Below are 10,270 nucleotides of genomic sequence, written 5' to 3' on the forward strand. Positions count from 1 at the left end.
AAAAGATAATATTAGTCAAGATTAATTAGAAAAAAAAATCATCGATATTAATATTTTTTAATTATTATTTAATATTTAAATATTTTTTTGTGTATTTGGTAATAATTCAAATATTTTTATCCATTAAGAAAATTAAAATTTAATAGATTTGAAACAAATTAAACATTTTTTAATATTTTAGAAATTGTGAAATTTCATATCAAAACAATTGGTTGATTAACCTTGATACCTTTAAAATAGATCATTCAATAACTTTTAAATTCTTGAAATATAAAACATTTTCATATATTTTTATTCTGTTTTTAAAGAACGCTACTCGAAAAATACATGGATGCTTTCGTACATGGAGATTCGAATGACAAATTTTAGGGAGTGAGCAATAAGGATACGAGAGATACCCCTGCCTACCAAAGACTTCGTGGTATCGTTATTTTCTAGCTAAACGATATGGGATTAACGTTGGAGAAAACGAAAGTCTTGTTGAACAGAAGAATTAACTAATCCCGTAACATTAATCCACAAAACCTTAAAATATAAAACTCACCTGGTTTTTTCATGAAAAATGGTTACTCGGGAGACCTTGGCATAAATCTTTAAAACTTTGATGCCATGCTAAGGTGGATGTTCGACCTTTGATTACAGACTCTCAAACTCTTCAAAACTAAAAAGTTGTATCAAGAACGATTGGTTACTTTACTATATATGTGTATAACTATTTTCTACCACCGTCGTCATGATGCAGTGGAAAATCAATGAAAATTACACTGTTGCAATAATGGGTGAGAATAATTGACGTACTTTTCCCACACAGGCTTGTACCTTTCCATCCCAATCTTCAACCACGGTTTGGAGTTTCCATTGAAGTGTATAACAGCCCCTCTTTCTATCAAGTGAGGATCAACATTTGTGTAGCCAAAACCCAGCACATGCCATGATGGATCCAAGGGCTCGGTAAGCCCATAGAAGGTTAACAACCCAGGTGGCAATGTACCAAGTTTCCACAATGTCCTGTCTGCATTCTTTTCTTGCCAATAGTGGTAGATTCCTGTCACGTTCCTTTTCCTCCATTGAACCAAATCAAACACGTTCATCCCAAATGCCCACCCACAAGCATCAGGGTCAAAATGTGTTCTTATTAGAGGGTGTGTGTAGTTCAAGTATTTATGGTATCTATGAAATGTCTCCATGCATGTCTCAACGGCTCCATTGACATTCCCGTTCAAATCAATGGTAAAAAGATCAGAAAGATCCTTCTGAACCACAACATCATCATCCAGGAACACCACTTTCTTCAGCTCGGGAAAAACTTCAGGGATGTAGAACCTCAGGTGGTTAAGCATGGACAGATATTTCGGATTCCTGAACTTGATGGGAGTTTTGTTATCATCATTGTTGCCTTTGAAATAATAGTTCTGTATCTCTGAGTCCTGTAGCTGCTTAAGCACAGGAACGTATGAGGCATTCAACCAGCTGAAGTCTTCAAACCTTTGAACTTCAACTGTCACCCCTCGAAAATCGTTCAAAGAAAACCATGCCTTCATTGCAGCGTAATTTATTTCATCTGTGACAAGGTGAAAAACAATCTTATCTGGGTTTTTGGAATTTATCGAAGTGGAATTGATCACAACCGAGGTAGCAAGAATGTTATCAGAAAAGACACAGAAGTGGTAAAGATCATTATCCTTGAGTTTAATGTCCACTTGTCTTTGGTCCTTTAAACTCTTCTGCAGGCTAAGATTCGTGAACCATTTAGATGTCAACCTGACACCAAGGCAAAATAGGCTCTTTGGGACTTCTTCAGCAGCTATTTGTCCATATTTTGAACTCTTCTCACTTGCAGAACTCATCTGTTCTTCAAGAGCTTGAATTTTTCCTTTCAGTCTCATGATCATGCTTGCACTGTCATAATGGAGCTGCTGGGCCTGAAACAGTAATAAGGCCATATCACGAATTGCATATTGTGATTCCTTGATTGTTAATGGAGTACGTCTCGTGGCAGCATTCGAGAGAAAAATCTGTGAAATGCGGATCTGAGATGTTAACTCCCAAGCAAATTGGTGGTTGTTACTTTCTTTTGCAATTACAACAAAAGCTTTTGCTAGTGAGATTTGATCATTAATTTGTCTGGTCACAGACTCATGGCTTAACATTGCATCCGTAACATTGAAGCCTTCAATAACCCTGTCACGCCTGAAAGTTCTCTACACAACATCATACAATAACTTATCAGTAAACAAATGACGGATTACCTTCCCCCCTCCACCAAGAACTAAAATCAACCATGACATGGAAACTGAATCGTTATCATTAAGTTCACCATAGCAATGCAATATTAGAAACTAAAACCTTTATAATCTTTTTATGCAATCACAGTTGGAAACAACATTTTTCTTGTTATTGAATGGAAAGGTTTTCCAATAAGTTTGGTAGGAACTGGGAACTAAGAACACACACCCCTAATAGTTAATATCTTTTAATGTATTTGATTTAATCCACCCCTTAATCCTTCCGCCTCCCAAGCAATACATGCAATAAACACATAAAAAACAATGAACAAAAATAGTCTGGCATGGTTTAAACTAGTCATTTACTGCACAGTGCACACAGATACATGCAGATGAATCCAAGAAAACCAAGATGACCCTGATGATAATACGCATTTAGAAAGATGAGATAGATACAGAAACAAACAAAACAATTATTCGTAACTGGCCATTATCGTTATTCCTAAGTCACTAAAACTAAATTGATTACTATTTTACACTTGAAGACCTCAAAAGTCTGAAAGTGAATCAATTTGCATGTTTTTCTCCACAACAAGACTAGAAATCTATAAACTGACAGAAGAAGAAAAAAAACAGAAACAATTCAAGAATAAGAAAATATGGTGATTGAATAATTTATACCCTTGAGAATTGGTAAGTGGAGTCAATTTTGGTGGAGCCTTTGGCGAGAATATAAATAAAGAAAAGAAGCAAAACAGTACACGATGTCAACCACACTACATCCTGCAGCCTCCTCCTCCCTGGCCTTCGAAAATCTGCGCTCCTTCGCCTCATAATTGGAGCTGAAGAGAGAGATCTGCTGCTGGGCTTGGATCTTCCGGGAATAAAGAACGAAACTTTGAAGAAATCTTTGAGTTTTAGTTTACCCCAAAGGCTTCTTGATCAGTGAGTGAGCACAGCGAAGAAGAGAAAGAGCCAGAAAATGAAACCGTTGGGTTGGGAATGGGAGAGAAGTGGGTTTCTGTGATTCTGTTCGTTACAAACTGCTCTTCCTACTTACAAAAATGGTATATGCCACATGCACATTCTTTATGGCTGTTAATATCATACCATTTTAGATTTTTGGTAATCCTTTTTCTAAGAAAAATAATAAACAGTAAAAAACAATAATTCATGTGATCAATATGATTTTATGATAGTAAACTTTATACCAAAAATTAAAATGTTTATTGATTTATTATATATCATTTGAAAAAAATAAATATTTTTAAATACAATTGATGTAACGCAGTACCACTGTACTTACATTATAGATATCAGGTTACATATATTCATATTCTTTTGCTGTAAACATTAGGTTACATATTCCTATTAAAAAGTGACATGCATGCAATAAAAATCTGACATTTCTCCAATACAATGACTTGAAAAAAAAATATTACCAACCATACAATTTTGATTTATATATTACCTTAATTGAAATTTAAGTTTTTGCATCACATAATATCACAATATTTTTATTTTTCAAAAAAACAATAAGAAAGATTAATTGAATGTTATTATTTATCATTCAATTAATATATAATTCTATAATTCACATTATTTTTCTTGCAAAATATTAACTTTTTAACATTTTTTAAAGTTGTTTCTCATTGGTAAATGTTTCACATTGCAAAATATATTTTCCGGAAGTCAATTTTAAGAAAGAATGTTACACCAATTGGCTTTAAGAAGATAACATTTACACATTTTAGAATAATTTAAGGTCAATTTCACAAATAATAACTTTAACACTTGGTTGCACTTCTCACCTTCATAAACATTTGAATTCTAAGCTAGAAAATAAAGAATGATTTTGTAGATTATTTCACTTGAATAAATTGTAATTTTTTATTTTTATTTTTTTTGTGAATACATAGGTTTTAGAAAAGGAAGAATTTTCAAAATTTAGAGAAATATTTGATAACAAGTTAAAAAACAATCATGTGGATTGCACATAGAAATAATAAAAAATGATAATGACACTTTTCTTCATTTTTTATATATCCAAAACTCTCTCTTAATAAATGGAAATGAATTAAAAATTACTGATAAATAAATTTCAATGATTAGCATTCTTAATGCATAATCACGCTCACAGTTTTAATATATTCCTTTTAAGGGAGATTTAATATATTCTTAACATTTTATAAATTTCATTCTTAAAAAACATTTTATAAATTTCATGCCAACATATTTTTAGATATTTTTTTAGTTTTAACTTGTAAATAAGTCGTGGATCAGCATGAATACCTTCATCAGTTATACATATTTATTAAAGTATATTAACACTGATTAAATGTTAGTATTAAAAATTAAATTGGCGTACCTTAAGTCTTTCACGTTAAATTTTTTATTATCATCAACGCCTTCTTTTTGTAATTTTACATAAAACATTGCTGACATTTGTATAAATATAAACATTAGGTGACATGAAATAAAACAAAATTTGTTTACAAATTGAATGTTAAAATTTTATTTATTAGCATGTTACGTGAGAAATTTTTATTAATCATTTCATTAAAACCCTTAAACACACGGGATGAATATCTCGAAGACTTTTTTTAAGAGTCTTCTCACCTATAATTTTGTTTACAAACTTTATATTATCTCTTTTTTTACATTACCTTAAAATTTTATACGTGCTATTCTTTTTCCAACTTGTTTTTATCATGTAGCAAATTCCTTTTTTTTTACTTATGATGCATGAATATTTTCTTCCTAGTTAATAATAAAGCAATATAATAATTTTGGAAGTTAATAATCAATAATATTATATATAGTATGTATGTATGTGTGTAATTTACTAATTTGAAGAGAAAAATATGGTAGTCGATACTCATACATTAGAAGGATAAATTTAAGTAAAACCATAAGTGCTTGGGGTGTTCATTAATTAAAGTTGGAGTTTAATTGTAATAATTAATGCATTAGAGGTTGGGGAGTGGTAGGAACTTGATTTTTGATTAAACATAATGTTCCCATGTGGAGCACCTAACCTAAGTTTCTGTTTAAAGAAGATTAAGGTTGTCCCATCCATTATTTATGCCATTTCAACATCTTCCCTGGTCACTTGCAAAACCAAATTGTTTCCAACATGTGCATATGTTGGCTCCAACTCCTTCAAACTTTCATTCATTGGTTGTGCAGTACTATGTGCTTTTGCTAATTTCAATTTTTGTACTTAATACAAGTATTATATATTTTATTTAAGCATATAAGAATAATTGAACAGTTAACTTCAAAATCATCAGCCTATAAGTTAACTGATATTTTCTTATGGCCATGGGACCAAAGGCTAATTAATATATGTAGTAGTGGTGCTTGTTCATAGTCATTTTAGCATTCTTTAATTTAGTATTTATGGCATAATGCTTTACAAGTTTAACATACAACTAATTGAATTGAAGTTTTGACATTGTTTTGTTAACTCAAGTGTAAACATTAACTTAATTTGGTTAGAATTTGTACACACTCTACACAATAACAATCTTTCATTTATATTTAGATTTTAGGTTTAATATCAATTTTAATTTCAATATTTGTTAAAATTATTCAATATCTTTTTTCAACTTTTTAATGTAATCTTTATATTTATTAAAAAGAGTTAATTGTGATTCTTTTTATTAAATTAGTGCTAATATTAAGGGTGACAATCTTACGTTATAAATTATACAATAGAGTGGATGATTGATGTCATATTGGACAATCTAACTCGTATGACAATGACATATGTATCATTTAAATTTACGTTATTATCTTATTACCATTTAAATGACATGACAATATAAATGACGTGACCATGAAAGGTTGGTGTCACATTATATATATTAGTCATATTGATAATATTATATATTTTTTACACTATCACGTTGTCATTCTTTAAGGATGTGTTTACTTTAGAATAATGATTTGGGAGAGAGTAATTTGAGGGTGAATTAATTGTTGTTTATTTTAATGAATTTGGAAGTGAATGAGAGTTGATTTGAAAGTAAAATATGTGAGAATTAGTGTAGGATTTGACCGATATGACAAATAAAAAAAATTATTTAATTGATAGAAATTAAAGATTACCAAAATATCCTAGTTATTAAAGTAATATAAAATGATAATTGTTAATGCTATATTTAATTGTAAAAAAAATTATAAAGAGAAAATCAAAATTAATTGTTAAAACTAATTTTAAAAATGTAAAAAATTATAGATTACCAAAATATTCTTAGTTATAAAAGTAATATAAAATTATGATTGTTTATTTATATATAATTGTAAAAATATTTATAAGGAGAAAAAATAAAAATTAATTTTTTAAATGTAAAAAAAAATATATCTAAGTAAAGTTAAATAAGTAATTTTAAAATATAATATTTTATGAATACATAATTTACTACTAAATGGTATGACTTTTTTGTTATTAAAGTGAAATTGAATATTGATGATGAACCAAATAATTAACCTAAATTACAATATTAATGATATAATTATCATCGTTCAAACTAATGGTGTTTATTATTCAATTATTACGTTTCAGCCATAAAGTTAATTACGTTTACAACAAGTGGAAATAGATGGTTAATAATATAAATGATAGATAAACATATACCTAATTCCCAAAGCTAACAAATCATATTGCAACCTATTCGTTTATCTCAAATCAATATATGCCATCAATAATACATGTTCGAACAATATGAGAATCGTTATTAAAAACATAAGATTTGTAAAACTCAGGCTTAGACTGTTAGAACACAAGATACAAATTAAAGCAGAAAAAGTCTGTAGTGATCAAAGGCATGTTAAAAGTTATGCACTACAAAAATGAACATTGAAGATTAACTTCTCTAGATTTTACTCAATTTACTGAACTTCATCCAACACAACCGCTAAATGATAATTACTTGGCACATGGTTTGTATTTTTCAGGATAAATAGTAGGTCTCAAGGCTTTCAACCCCTTTTTGCAAATGTGTAGACTAAAACTTGAGTCATATAGACGGTATTAGCTTAGTACTTTTGACACCACACTTGCACTAACTGTTTTGTCGCCTTCTCTCAAGGCAAATATTTGTCTTGTAAAATCAATTAATTGCAAGCAGTAAAGCAAAGTTTCCAGTTTCCACCAACTAACTTGACCACGTTGAATATCTTCACGCTTCATACCACGGAGAAAAAGACCAACATTTTCACCGGCCTAATGATACATACACCATCCATTTTAGTTTAACATATGCTTTACGTAAATAGCTATATATGGAAACAAATAAGTAATGCATGTGGGAACTGAATACCAGATTGGGGAACCGAGTATGGAGACTGTAATCGAATACAATCTTTGGTGGAATCAAATAAAGGTAACATAACCGAATATAGTTATAAGTAGAATTGAATCCGGTATCTGCGAATTCATTTGACACTCATTTGAATATAGCTTTAAGTGTCAGTATTCGGTAACATAATCGAATATAGTTCTTTTGAGAAATCTAAATATTTTACGTTCATTTGACATTTCTCTTACTCACCTTTTATTCTTTTCTTTTTTTGAAATAATACAAAAGTTTACAATTTTTTTGACAATTTTATCCTTGTAACATGTGTTGAATGTAAAAGTGTGTCATGATATCATTACTCATGTTATTTTTTTGTTATTAGGCTAAATTCTCTTTTAGCATCCACACCTACTATTTTATTTTTACACCACATTAGTATATTGGGCTACAACCTAATTCATTTTTAATTCTCACGTCTTCCAAATTTTCAAATTTTACCCTTTTCACCTTTTTTTAGTAGCCCAACACGTTTCTTATTATTCACATCACCACTTTTCGGATATTACTTCCTTCATCTTATCAATTTCTTCTTGTATCACATCAAAAGTTTTCCGAAAAAAATTCTGAATAGAAGTGAGTAAGTGTCTTCCAGAAAAGTGAGTGAGTGACTTTTGGAAAAATAAGTCCGAAATTGATTTAATACATTCCTGAAAATAAAATAAAATTTGAAATGATAGGGTGCAGAAATAAACTTGATTGAGTGAGGAAGTAACAGTCCATTTCATTTTACACTCTTTTGGATTAAGCCCGATTCATCTTGATTCCCACACCTATAGTTCACACACCCTACCTATAGGCGTCTTCTTCATGCACTCCCAAAATTTTCATAATGGCCAAAATATCATTTTGACTTTGACTAGGTTAAAAACGTTATATGATACATTTTCCATCTCCCTCATCGCACCTCTTTCACTCTTTTCACCTCCTTCACTAATTTCTTCTCCTTCATTGCTTTCTTCCATTGCAAGTCTCACATCCTTGTAGCATAAGACCTTCATTGTGACTTGTATTATTCTAGGTACATCCTTGGTGACCTTCATTGACCTATCCCTCCATTTTCGTTATTCTCCAACGATTCTACATTTTTAGTTCCTCTTAAGGTGAATATTGTGTTTATTTTCAACATTGATGGGTTCATATTTGTTTGTAAAGGTGTTCTTGGCTGTCGGATTGTAAAAGAGGGAGAACATGTTTTTGTTCCTGTTTGATGGGGTATACTAGAGTGGGAAATTTGATTAATGGTATTGGATTTGGTGAGAGACAATCAAATGATATGTTCCAATTAACATGGAAAGACATTGAATTAGAGATTATAGTGTTATTTAGCCAGATTGTGTGCTTCAGGAGTGTTGCTACCAAATTAACAACTTCAAGTTGATGTTATCGGACTAAGGAATTCAGTTTGGTGGTATTAGATATAGTGATAGGAACTTGATTGTCTGTTCTGGTGAAATTTTGTGTTCATGTACCAAAATTTTTAATTTTTAAACATTTAAGTTCATTCAAAATTACAAATGTGCTTCGCTACAATACATATGATCTAAAACATATTTTTCAAGACAAAGAAGTTCATTAACTATTCAATGAGCCTTGATTTTTCCTATGTAATCTTGTTCATGGGATTCTCAAAACAACACTTTTAAAATGTTTCCTAGGTTCAACTTTTAAACGCGTGTACAAGTTAGATTTTTGTTTGTCCATGTCTTCGTCAATTAAAACATCACCGACTCTTTCATCATAACTTTTACCAACATCATCACTTGCTATGTTATAGTCTAACTTCTTTGAATTTGACTTTTGAAAATGAGTATACATACCCTCAACCTTTTGTTGCCTCTTATGAGGAAGAAACGTTTCTAACTTCTCTACCACTTTCTCAAGCTTCGCAATGGAATCATCTTGCTCAACAATGATATCAACCAAAGTCATTAAAATATTCTAAAATATAAATTAATCTCTAAATATTTTAACTTACTAAAATCTCATTTTGATCTTGTTTTATAAGTAGTTAAATATTGGTTATTTTTGTCTAATTATACAGCTAATCCTAATTATTTTTTAAAAATTGAACGAGAAGCACTTAGTCTAAAACATAAAGATTGAGGTAAAAAAATGTATATAAAATGTCAATATTGAAAATCCAATAAGATTATCCACACTAAACATTACATGAATCGTACCTAACACCATTAATGTTAAGTGAAAAATTGACATTGAAACTAGACGCTAGTGACGATTTAGACACAAATGAAAGAGGATTATGACAATGACAAAGATAGTAAAACTTTGGTTTAATACCTCTTTTGGTCCCTCGAAAGGGGGCCAATGTTCAAATTGGTCCTACCTTTTTTTAGAAGTTCAATGTGGTCCCAACTTTTGTAAAAAGTGTGCAATCAAGTCCTTTTTGGAAACGGCGTTGAGTTTTTAACGGAGCAGCTGACAGGGTGGACTGAAGTTAGCTACGTGGCTGTGTGTGGGTAATACGTGGCTGTGAGAGGGTGATACGTGGCTGTGAGAGGGTAAATGTGATAATATTACTAAGGTTAAGAAATCAGAAGTTAGGGTTTGAGGAGTTGCAGAGAAATTGGTGTTTGAGATACGAATGACTTCTTCTGAAGGGTGTTCGTCGTGTTCGAGAAGTTGGGGCAAAGGATCTTCTCGATGGTCTCATGGTTGTGG

At 30.6% G+C, this 10,270-nt stretch overlaps 1 protein-coding gene across 1 annotated transcript; it reads right to left on the minus strand.

The window, feature by feature from the left end:
* Positions 1 to 493: 493 nt before the first annotated feature.
* LOC124835246 (putative galacturonosyltransferase 10) lies at positions 494 to 3,266 on the minus strand. The gene is made up of 2 exons (XM_088093128.1): positions 2,907 to 3,266; positions 494 to 2,201 (listed from the first exon to the last, which is right to left on the minus strand). Exons 1-2 carry the CDS (start codon positions 3,057 to 3,059, stop codon positions 750 to 752), a joined length of 1,605 nt encoding a protein of 534 aa, XP_087949254.1. The 5' UTR covers positions 3,060 to 3,266; the 3' UTR covers positions 494 to 749.
* Positions 3,267 to 10,270: the final 7,004 nt, after the last annotated feature.

The sequence above is a fragment of the Vigna umbellata genome, chromosome 6 (assembly GCF_029865625.1).
Source record: "Vigna umbellata cultivar VRB3 chromosome 6, Vumbellata_1.0, whole genome shotgun sequence".
In the NCBI taxonomy this organism is placed as follows: domain Eukaryota; kingdom Viridiplantae; phylum Streptophyta; class Magnoliopsida; order Fabales; family Fabaceae; genus Vigna; species Vigna umbellata.